The following is an 11,801-nucleotide window of genomic DNA, read 5'->3' as shown; positions in this document are numbered from 1 at the left end:
CGTACATGCGTTACAGCTGGCCGTACGTTACGGTAGTCGGCACGGGCCTGGAACCTGACAGGTGCTTGCATACCGTACCTGTGCCTCTGCCGGCGCCGCAGCCACTCGCCGGGCGATGCAGCCGTGTAGGCCCTGTGCAGCGGCCCCCCATAAGCGTCCGTGGTTCAGCCGCGGACCTAGCTGGCCTCGCAGTGCAGGTGTGCGGTGCGGCTCACGCTCCTAGCATCACCCCGCACCAGCATGGCGTGGAGTCGGAGTGGCGTGGCCTGGCCGGCGCAGCCCACTCCCTGGCCCACTTTTCCCTTGAGGGGGAGAGCCACATTCCGTGTCCTGCATATGGTTGAGGTACTAGAAGCTCTGCCGCGGGAAAAGCAGCTGCCGAGTAATCTGAGCCCTGGTATTTCCATGCATTGCGTTACAAGTTGTGAAGCCGTAAAGGCGGCTCCGTGCCTCCGCCGCCGGAGAGGGTACCTGCCAGCAGGGTACTGCGGTCTTCGGGCGAGCCCCAACCGCCGTGTGACCACGCAGAGAGCGCAGCCAGCGTAATCAGTACCGACAGAAAGAAACCCGCAAAGTAGCGAGCGCGACCCCGCGCTCCGCTACTTAACCGGGCCCACCCCCATACAGCGCATGGGCCCACAAATGTAAACATTCCGAGCGCACAACTTGCTGCGCTCGAGCGGAATTGCGCAAACCATTAGTTTCTTTGCCAACAAGGTGTGAAGGGGGGGGGCTGAATGGCAGTCCAGCCAACCTGAGCCAACACCCCCGCGCTCGTGACCATCAGACCATTGCTCGCTAGCCCAGACAACAAACGCCAAAGCCCCTTCGCTGCTGACTAGCTGCAGTTCCCGCGGCTCCCAAACTCAAATGACACCGCCACCGCCACAACCAGTGCACCTCCGTCTTCTTCCCAGCAGGGCCAGCATGCAGCAACACTCGACGGGCGCCACCACACAACTCCATGACCTCATGCCGCCAGCTACTCCACTAGACCGCACGGGCACATCCTCCTGATCGGTGATATTGGGGAAAGCACGGGAGTCATATACACCGAGCTTCGATGATCACACGATTGTCATAGCCATTAAAATGTCGACGCGTCCGTTGCCAAATCACACGTACCACATGCACACGCAGACGCAGACGCACACACACAGTGTTTTGATCAGGTGATGGCCTGAGGGCAAAGTCGGCGGATCACTCCATCATCATCTGGCGCTTAGGCTTGGGAGACACGTGCTATCAGACCTCTGCGAACTCGGACAGTACTAGAGCCCCAGGTTCTAGTATCGGTAGTTGTCTGGACATACGCTCACGAGGTTACAACAGGCCACTGCAAACCGTACACACACACACACACGCGCACACTCACACACACGCACACACACACACACACGCACACACACACACACACACACACACACACACACACACACACACACACACACACACACACACACACACACACGCACACACTGTCTTTGCGCAATGTTTTCCTTGTGCTCTTTAACACACGCACACACACGCATACACACGCACACATACACACACACACACACACACACACACACACCTTGCATGGTAGGTATCCGTGAATAACTCCGACGCCGTCTGGGCGGGCTTCGTTTTGTTGTCATTTAACACACCTCGCATGATGCGCTGAGCCCAGCATGACCCCGGCCCTGCCAATGCCAGGATGCGGGAGGCGGGGGGCTCCCAGACTGCGCAGCTCAGCCACCTGCACCACCGCCGGCAGCACCACCGCCATAAGAAGCTGTGTTTTCCTGTCATACAGGTTCACAGCGAAGCCCCCTAGTGCAAATGCGTAATCCCATCTTAAATCTCACAGTGCTAGGAAGAAAAACGATAGTGGCAGCGCCACTAATGGAAGTACCCTCCAGCCTGCGCAATGCAGGTGACCTTGCGGCCCGCCTTCTCAGTTCTGTCATTCACCCCCCATCCCTACTAAGTGCCCCAACACTGCGTCGAACCGGCACGTGGCATGCAGTAGATCTGGCCCTCTGCCGCAAAGCACTTATCACATAACCACACGCACTGCTGCACTCACGGCAAGCAATGCCATGCATTCGATGCGGTGTTACACACAACCTGGTATACTGCACACAAACACGGACACACATACCCCTTGTGCCTCTCTAACATGTACCGTACGCACAGTCTCTCCTTGTGGTTTCCAAACGCAAATATGCAACACGTACCAACGCCCACTACCACGCCACCTATGCCCTCACGCCGTGATGCGGCCGCGCGCCCACCTCCCCCCCCCCCCCGGCCACCACTTCGTTAACTGATCATGAATGTAACCCCACATGTAAGAGCCCCTGCCCAGCACCAGGGGCGCAGGGCCCAGAGCCCGGGGAGGGGGAGGAGGTTGCGGCCAGCTGGCAAGCCCCAGCCCCGACCCCGACCCCGACCCCGACCTCGACCCCGACCCAACCCGCAGGCTGTCACCCGCTGTGAGCCGCCCAGGCACCGCCTCCCGCCCATGCCATGCCATGCCATGTGACGGTGTGCTGACGTCAGGCCCTCCGGACTCGTGGTTCTACCCATACCCCGGCGCGGTGTAAACACGTGCAGTGCACCACGTGTCACACCCAACCACTCAAGTGCATGCGGGTGCGGGTAGGCACGCCCGGTGCCATGATGCTCATCAAAGTCATACGTCATGTGTTATACCTAGGTTGTCAGTGCATGCGCTTAAACTTTATAGCATCGTGCTCTCCCGGACCCTGTACTTGCTACTCAGGCTGTGTGTGTATGTATCACACACGCCGCGTGCATTCAATGCTGCCAGCGTGCCGGGCAGTCACTGCCGATGCGGCCTTTCCTGACCTCCTCCGCCACCCCCCAGTGCATGTGCCGTGCTGCACTCTCAAGAACCCCAAGAGCCAAAGCCCTAGCGTAGAGCCAAAGCCCCACTCAGGCACTCAGACACCACTCAGGCGCCGCTGCAGTCCACCAGACCCTACAGCACGCCTCCTGGGGTGGGTCCTGTCTCCCATTCAAAGTAGTGCAAGGCCCTCTCGTTTGTTACTCATCACCAGCATTAGCAGTAACAGTAGCACCAACAGTGACATCCGCCTGGGGCCGTGCTCGTGAACGCACTGCCTACCCGCCCACCTGCCACCCAACCCACCAAAGTACCTGCACAATGCCACGTTGCGCCAAGTGCGCCGAGTGAAGTGCCCCACAGCCGCTGGGGCGCCATTCGCATTCAACTGCTCAGCACCCGCAAGGCAATCAAGGCTCGTCCAGCTGTACCACGTCGCCCTCGCCCTCGCCCTCGCCCTCGCCCTCGCCCTCGCCCTCGCCCTCGCCCTCGCCATCCGCGTCCGCGGACGCCCACGTGCCGCCCGTGCCGCCCGTGGCGCTGGAGGCGCCCGGCGTGGAGGCGCCCACGCGGCCTGCGCTGGCGGCCGCCACAGCCGCCACTGCCGCCGCGGGACCCAGCACCCCCAGCGGCACCCCCAGCGGCGCCCTGGCGGCGCAGGCTGAGGCTGCCACCAGAGACTGCGCCTGCACGCCCGACGGCGCGGCGGCGGCGGCGGCGCCAGCGGCGACTGGCCCGCTGTCTGCGGGCCGACACGTGTGGGGCCATGCGGGTGCATGGGCCTCGCGACTAGTGGCCCCAGCCGCGGCCTGTGCCTGCGCCTCTGCCACGGCTGCCTGCGCCTCCGCCTCCGCCGCTGCGGCCGCCACGGCGGCGGCCGAGCCCAGCTGCCGGCGGCGCTGCCTGAGCTGCGCCTCCAGCTCCTTCAGCTCCACGTAGATCTGTGTGTGTGTGCATGTGCGCGTTCATAAGCGTGTGTGATCGGCGAGCACGTGTGGGCGTTGGCATGCGAGCACGCGCCTGCATCACTTTGCCAGAGTCCACTACTTCAATGACAAGGCGGGTTCGAGCAGCACGTAAGTCAGCGGCAGCTTCGCAGAAGTCATGAGCGCGTTCCGGCACCCGCCCGCACCTGCTCAAAGGTGGGCCTGTCCTCCGGCGCCGGCTGCGTGCACCGCTCGTACAGCGGCCGCAGCAGTGCCAGAGCAGGCTGCCGCGCCAGAGCCGCCGAATTAGCTGCCGCCGCTGCAGACGCAGCTGCCGCCGACGCCGCCGCCAGCGCCGCCACCGCGCCCGCCTCCACCGCGCCTGCTGTGGCGGCTGTGGCCGGCCGGCCGCCAGGCGAGGTGGCGGCGGTGGCGGTGGCGGCTGCAGAGGAGGCGGAGGAGCTGGTCGCCATGGCCGGCGCGACGTGCGCCCGGGCGACGACCGACGGCGGCTGCGGCCAGGGCCAGGGCGGCCGGTAGCCGGACTCGGCAATGCGCACCAGCTGCCGCACTGCGAAGGAGGGCAGGGGGGCAGCGGGGCAGCGGGGGAGCGTTTGTATGTGGCGGGTAGCCGTCCAAGAGAGACTGTGGTGGGCCCGCCTCGGAGGGAGGCAAGCCCAGTGATGGGCGCAATTGTGCGGTGTACACACACAAAGTGGCGCAAACACGCGCCCATGCACGCCCCGCAACACACCCCTGCCCGCGTTACTCACCCACGGGCTCGCCGCCTGCCAGCGGCTGGTCCGCCGGCCGGCTGTAGGCGGGGTCGGGCGGCGTGATGCTCAGGGGCGCCGCCGGCAGCGGCCCGCCGCCGCCACCACCCGCCGCACCACCCGCAGCAGCGCCCACACCTCCTGCAGCAGATCCGCCGCGTCCTCCGGCCGGCTCGCCCGACATCGCACCCGCACCAGGCGCCGCCTCCGTGCCACCGCCGCCACTAGCGCCGCCAGCTGCCGCCGCTGGCCTCATGGCTGCCACCAGCACCACCTGCGCCTCGGGCGGCGGCGGCGGCGGCGCGGCGGGCAGCACCAGCGCGCGCAGCAGCAGGCCGAAGGACCAGACGTCGGCGGGGCGGGAGGGCCCGCGCAGCAGTGCCTCGGGGGCGCAGTACAGCAGGTGGGCGGGCGGCGCGGGCGTGGGGCCGCTGCCGCCCAGCCCGTCCAGCGCCGCGACGGAGAAGCAGGCGTCCGCCACCTGTGGGGCAGGGGGCGGCGGGGCGGCGGGGCGAGCGCAGTGGCATGAGGCAGTGGTGCGGGGTGTCCGGGGCGAGGTGCCGTGCCGTGTTTGTGCCTGTTCCGTTTGTGTCAGTTCCTCCTGTACTTCTCCGTTGCAATCTATAGCGCCCAGCGGAGCCACCGGCCACCAAATACCACAGTGACAACAGTGGCCACAGTGGCAACAGTGACCCCAGTGACCACAGTGACCGCACGCCGCACCTTTATCTCGAAGCGGCGCAGGTCCCCTGCCGCCGGCGCCAGCAGCACATTGCTGGGCTTGAGGCCGCCGTGCACCACCCCGCGCCGGTGCAGCGCCGCCAGGGCCGCCGCCAGCTCGCGCGCGCAGCGCAGCACGGCGCGCGCCGCCAGGTAGGGGCCCCAGCGGCGGCCGTGCGCGGCGAAGGGCGAGTGCGGCAGCTGCAGCACAGACTCCAGGTTGCCCTGCGAGGTGGTGGGCGGGGGCGGGGGAAGGTGGGCGAATGGAGAGCTGAAGGAATGGAGGGCGCAGAGGCGATTCTCATGAAGTGCGCGACGTGTGCTGATGTCAACATGTGCGGGCATCAGGGGTGGCGGCATTACGGCACGCCATGTGCGGCAGCATGGTGTGCCAGGCAGATCGGCATGACTGGCGTGTCACACACAACCCAGCCACAGCCACAGCCACAGCCACAGCCACACACACACACACACACACACACACACACACACACACACACACACACACACACGCACACACACATATACACACACACACACACACACGCCGCCTACACAAGACCCCCCCACCATTCTGTAGTTGCTCATCACCACCGCCACCAGCCAGTCGCCCGCACGAGGCCGCAGAGCCGCCAGCGCACGCCGCCGCGGCGAGCCAGGTGCCTCCCAGCCGCCCGCAGCGGCGCCCGTGGTGCCCGTGGCGCCTGCAGTGGTGCCGGTGCCACCAGTGGCAGCGATGGCCACGCCGTCAGTGCCGGTGCCGGCGCCGACGTGGGAGCCTGGCCCCAGGCCCGCCCCTTCGACGCCTCTGCTGGGGACAGGCGAGCGGGGCGCGGCGAGGTGCGCGACCTCCCCACCCGCCGTACCCACTGCCACACCTGCTCCCGCCGCCGCCGCCGACGCCGACGACCCTGCAGACGCGGAGGCGGAGGCAGCGGCGGCGCTGCCGGGGGCGGTGGCGCCGCCGAGGGACGGCAGCGGCGTGGCCGCCGCGGGGGCGGGCGCCAGGCCGGCTGCCGCGGCCATGAGCCCGGACAGCCCGAAGCTGATGGACAGGCTCTCGGCCAGCAGGCGGGCGCTGCGGCGGCCCTCGGGCGCCAGGGCCTCAGCCGCCTGCGCGGTCACGGGGCAGGCGCGAATGGCCAGAACCTGGGGCGGCGGCAGGGCGGGCAGGGTGGCGGAGGAGTCAGGACTGCGTGAGGCGTGGGGCTGGTGTGGAGCTGGTGTGGAGCTGGTGTGTGCCGCAAAGAGGCGCGGTTTGTGGGTGGGAGTATGATGTGAAATAAAGCTGTACACGCCCATGCAAAAACTCCCAAGAACCTGGCTCCCTCCACGCCCCAAAACCCGCAGCCTCACCTGCGCCAGGTTGCGGTGCGCCACCGCCGCCGCGCCCGCACGCCGCACCGCCGTCATTGCGCCACTGCCGGGCGCCAGGGCGGCGGGGCCGCGGCCGCACAGCAGCTTGACGGCCACTGCGGAGCCGTCGCGCCAGCGGCCTGGGAGGGAGGGAGGGAGGGAGGGAGGGGGGTAGGGAGGGAGGGAGGGAGGGAGGGAGGGGGGAGGGAGGGAGATGAGCCGTCCGTAGAAGTATCCGGGAGTACGGTGAGCCCAGTCCAGCGGGAGAGCGGGCGGTACACACCGCCAGCACGGCAGCAGGGCAGCATGCGGTCATGGCGGCAAGGTGCGAGCCAGGCGCTGAACGACGAGACTCTTGAGAGAGACACGTTTGGGATGCTGGCACGGCCGACCCCAGCCCCACCTGTCACGATGATGCCCTGCCCGCCCCCTGTGCCCGGCAGCAGCGGCGGGTGCGCCGCCTCCTGCAGGTCCCCCAGCAGCGCCAGCAGCGAGTGGGGCTGGGCGTGGGACGGATGACGCGGCGGCCCGCCCAGGCGGGGACCGCCGCCGCCAACCCCGCCCCCCACAGCAGGGGGAGCAGCCGCGCCGCCGCCGGGGCCGGGGCTCATCCAGCCGGCAACCGCGCCGCCGCCACTGCCGCCGCCGCCAGGCCACACCTCCGCGCCGCCCACGCCGCCGCCCACCACCTCCAGCGCCATCAGCGGGGCCGCCGCCAGCAGCCGCCGCTGAGCCCGGCCGTCGCCGCCGCCGCCGCCACAAGTGCTGCCGCTGCTGGCGGGGGTGCGGTTGCTGCCGGTGCCGGTGCCGGTGCTGAGGGCACCGCCCATCCTGCCCGACGACGGCGTGCGCGGCCGCGAGTGCGGCCGCGAGTGCGGCTGCGACTGCGAGTACGAGTACGCGCTGCCCCCCGACCCCTGCACGCTATAGCTGCCACCGCCATCCACACCGACGGCGCCGGGCTGAGTCACCCACAGCGGCGCGCCAGAGTGCCGGCTACGGGCGGAGCTGCCCGAGGCCGTCGCCGCCGCCATGGTGTTAGCAGCGGCGGCGGCGGCGTGCTCGAGCAGCGGCGGCTGCGGCTGCGAGCTGAGAGAGCCGTGCACGCTGTGGAGGCTGGGCGTGCTGGGGGTGCGGTCGTGGGTGCTGCTGCCAGGGCTGCCGGGCGCCACATCGGCTGCGGCCAGCGCCAACAGGCCCTGGCCGCTGCGGCTGCCGCCCTGGCCGCCCCGGCCTCCCGCCGCCACCGCCATGGCACTGCTGTTGGCAGCCGGCAGCTGCTGCTGCTGCGCCGGCGGCGGCGGAGCCGCATCGGCCGACGCAACAACCTGTGCGCGGGAGCTCCGGCGCGAGGCGGCCGACGCGGCACGAATGACCTGGCGGCGGAAGGAAGCGCTGCCGGCTGGGCTGCCGCCACGGGGCGCCGCCAACGGCCCCGCAGCACCAACGCCACCGCTAGCACGGCGGCCGGCAGCCGCGGCGGCGGTGGGGCTGCTGCCGTAGCGCAGGCTGCTGCTGCCGCTGCTGCGCCGGGCCTGCGCGTGCACCGCCGGCGCTATGACGATGGGCATGCCAGTGACGGCGGTGGCGGAGCGCGGCACAAATGACGGCGGCGGTGGTGCCAGGAAGCCGCCGGACTGCAGCGGCGGCGAGTCGGTCCGCAGGTAGAAGGCTTCGGCCGCGCTGGCCGGCCGGCGCTGCGTGGCCATCGCCGCTGCTGCCGCTCCGTGAACACGTGCAGTGCCGCCGGCTGCCAGAAGCGCCGCCATCAGCGGCCTGCAGCCTGACGCGCCCGCACCCGTGCCGCCCTCGCCAGCCGCCGCGTGCGGCAGCTGCGCCGCCGCCACCGGCATCGCCGCCGGCCTCGCCGCCGCCGCCACCTGCACCTGCCCTGATGCCGCGCCCTCCGCCTCGCCCTGCTCGCCGCCGGACACAGATGCCGCCGCCGAGCCCGCCGCCGCCGCCACCGCCGCCGCCGGCGCCACGCCCACGGCCGAGTCCAGTAGCTGTTCGCGGCTGGTGGTGAAGGTGGCGGAGGTGGCGAAGGAGGCACCCGTGCCGCCGCTGCCGGGGCTCTCGTTAAGCGCGCCGCCGCTGCCAGCGGTGGTGGCGGCCACGACGGGCGGCGGCGCGGGCCAGCGCGGCGCCTGCAGGCGGCGCAGAGGCTGCACCGCCGCCTCAACCCGCACCACCGGCCCCGCGCCGTGGGCAGTAGCGGCGGCTGCGGCGGTGGCGGTGTTGGTCAGCGGCGCAGCGGTCCCCAGGGCCGCGACCGTCACGTCGTCTGGGTGTCGAGGGCTGGCGCCCGGCCCCGCCGCCTCCGGCCGGGGCGCGGGCGCGGGCGCGGGCGCGGGCGCGGGCGGCTCCAGCGGGTCAGACCCGCTGAGCCCCAGCCCCTGCAGCAGCGCCGGCGACTCACCGAGCACCACAGCGTCGGAGACCTGCGCCTGCGCCTGCATCTGCGCCTGCGAGGTGCCCACGGCCGCCTCCCGGGCGCCCCAGTGCGCACCCGCCAGCGACAGCCCCGAGGCGGAGGGCGGCAATGCCGCACCAGTGCCGCGCGAGGAAGTGGATCGCTGCCCGGGCTCTGCCGCCGCGGCCGCCCCCGCCGCCGCCAGCAGGCCGCAGCTGCCCTGGCTGCTGCCGGTGCCGCTGCGGTGTCCGCTGCCGCTGCTGCCAGGCGCGCCCGCAGCCATGGCTCCTGCCAGCGTTTGCCCTGCCGCCGCCTGCTGCGCCTGCACCTGCACCTGCTCACCGCTGTGATCCAGATCCTGCTTGTTCCGCAGGCTGTTGGTGGCTTCGGCGGTGGTGGTGGTGGTGGCGGTGGAGGCGGCGTTGAAGCTGCGGTCGGGCGGCAGGTGGGTGGCGGAGCCAGCTGTGTCGGTGCTGCTGCGCCCGCCGCCGCCACCTGCTGCATCCAGCGGCGCCACTGGCGCACCGAGGCCGCCGCCGCCGGTGCTGTTGCTGCGGCCTGCGGCGCCGCTGCGGGGCGTGCCGCCTGACGTCCCGGCGCCGCCGGTGCCGGTGCTGGCGCTGCCGGTGGCGGCTGTGCGCATCATCGGCGCGGAGGGCGGCGGCGAGGGCGCGGAGGTTGTGGACAGCAGGGCGGCGGAGGGCAGCGGCGCGGTGGAGAGGAGGGTGGTGGCGCCCGAGGGCGGCGCGGTGGCGGTGAAGGTGTAGGTGGTGGTGCTGCTGGCGGGGGTGGTGCTGCGGGCCGCGCCAGCGTGACGCAGCCTGCCCGCGCCGCCGCTGCTCGCCGGACCGACGCCCCTGGGCCCTCGGCCACCACCCACGGCTGCGGGCGCCGTCACGGACGCCGCTAATGCCACGGTTGCCGCCGCTGCCGGGCCTACGCCCGCGGCGCCCTCGCCGGGCCTGCCTGTTGCTGACACGGCGCCGGCGGTCACCGCCACCGCTATCGGCGCCCCGCCGCCGCTGCCGCTGCCGCTGCCGCCGCCGCCGCCGCCGCCGCCATGCCCCTCCAGTAGTCCCCGCACACCCTCCAGCAGCAGCAGCGCATCCAGGCCCGAGCCGCCGCCGCCGCGGCCGCCGCCGCCGAGCTCCCTGGGCGCCGCCGGCGTTACGCCCGGCGCGCCGCGCCCCCCGCCCTGCAGCTCCGCGCTCCAGCTGTGACGTGGCGAGGGAAGCCACAGCGGCACGGAGCCTGAGGGAGCGCCGGCGGGGTGGGCGCAAAACCGGTCGGAGGTTAGTCGTGTGCGGCTGCAGGTCTTGGCGGTTGGTCGTCCTTGGTGGAAAGCAACCGCTGACCCTGCGCCCGAACTGACCTTGCGAAACTCTACGCGGGAGCTCCTCCGGCACAGCGCTTGGATCTATCGCGAGCCCACAGTGTAACGGGGACCCCAACGTAACATCCTCGGCTCCGAGCATAGGTGCAGGCAAAGGCTGAGCTTCGCTTGGCGCAAAGGGCGTGTCAATGGCCGCATTGCCGGTTTCCGGGGGCCCCGGGGCTGCGCTCGCGTTGGATGCAGACTCGTGTAAGGACTCCTCCACTCTCTGCCCCTTCCAGGGTACGCAGCACAGGAGAAGCTTCTTCATTGCGGATTTGTGCGAAGCGCAGCCCCTCTTTTGCCTGCTGCTTTTATCTGTGAGCTTGGTGAATCGGGTTCACTCCCATGTCTTGACGCGTTAGAAGCCAGAAACGCGCGCGAGGCGGGCTAATGCCAGTATTGGCGCGGCATCGGTCAACTCTTAAAGTCTTGCACTGATCTATCAAGTATGCAACCATATAATAACAGCGGTAAGCGCACGCACACTAGATACGGGGCTGCCCTAGTACTTAAGCAGGCTTGGGCCTTGCCCGGAGCGTTTATTGATCATACGGAATGAGAAGTTACTGGCATGGATATAACAGCACTTGACGGTGCCAAAACCGGATGACATGCCACGACCTGCGAGATTACCGTATCGGCACCCGCGTGCACCGACTTCGGGCCTCCGAAACCCCAGTGCGCTGCAGCTTTTGCTGCCGCGCCCCACCACACGGATACACACAGACTGCAAGTCTTGAGCAGTGCCTTGTGCAGCCTTGATAGGCACCCGCTTCTTGGGCGGGGCCATCACCATACATCCTGCACCACTACTCACCGACACGGCTCGCGGTTGCATGGCGTCGTTATCATGATGTGTTAGAGAGCGCATGGGAAGGCGGCGTTGTGTCTGCGTGGTGCTATAGAGCGCCCGGAGAGGGCCGCACGCCCGCAATCAGTAGCGCGCGTTACGCCGCCTTCCAGCAAGGCAGCCGTTGCCGACTTTGCGACCAGCTCAGCCGCAGGGGCACCCCCGACCTACACTCGCTGGCGCCCTCGCATTTCAATGTACTAAGCGTAGTACAGTGGGCATTTGCTGCTTGCCATGCTTGCCACACTTCCCGCCCTCCTGCCACTCCCACTCACCATCCGTGTCACCATCGCGCCTACTTCGATCACAAAATGGTGTCAATGTCCTCTTGTCCGCTGGCCCTATTGCACAACGCCCGATCTCGAGCTAAGTTGCAGCTGAAGGCCTCAGGGGAATTCCGGATCTACCTCCGGACACACGGCACCCACGGCCAGACTCTAGTGTTACCAGCCGTTAGTCACAGAAGTTTTGGCATGAACCGCTCGCGCCCTGTGCGGAACAGTAGTAAGTACGCGGCCTGCCCGGGGAGGGGGG

General features: G+C 69.3%; 1 protein-coding gene across 1 annotated transcript; it reads right to left on the bottom strand.

The window, feature by feature from the left end:
• Positions 1–403: 403 nt before the first annotated feature.
• On the bottom strand, positions 404–10,959 carry CHLRE_08g385000v5 (uncharacterized protein). Its single transcript, XM_043065351.1, has 9 exons — positions 10,415–10,959; positions 7,033–10,293; positions 6,630–6,769; positions 6,152–6,422; positions 5,844–5,977; positions 5,277–5,498; positions 4,554–5,034; positions 3,987–4,351; positions 404–3,795 (listed from the first exon to the last, which is right to left on the bottom strand). The coding sequence occupies exons 1-9, from the start codon at positions 10,515–10,517 to the stop codon at positions 3,265–3,267; spliced, it is 5,508 nt and encodes a 1,835-aa protein (XP_042922352.1). The 5' UTR covers positions 10,518–10,959; the 3' UTR covers positions 404–3,264.
• Positions 10,960–11,801: the final 842 nt, after the last annotated feature.

The sequence above is a fragment of the Chlamydomonas reinhardtii genome, chromosome 8 (genome assembly GCF_000002595.2).
Source record: "Chlamydomonas reinhardtii strain CC-503 cw92 mt+ chromosome 8, whole genome shotgun sequence".
In the NCBI taxonomy this organism is placed as follows: Eukaryota; Viridiplantae; Chlorophyta; class Chlorophyceae; order Chlamydomonadales; family Chlamydomonadaceae; genus Chlamydomonas; species Chlamydomonas reinhardtii.
The sequence above is the reverse complement of the archived record's forward strand: the minus strand, read 5'-3'. Positions and strand labels throughout refer to the sequence as shown.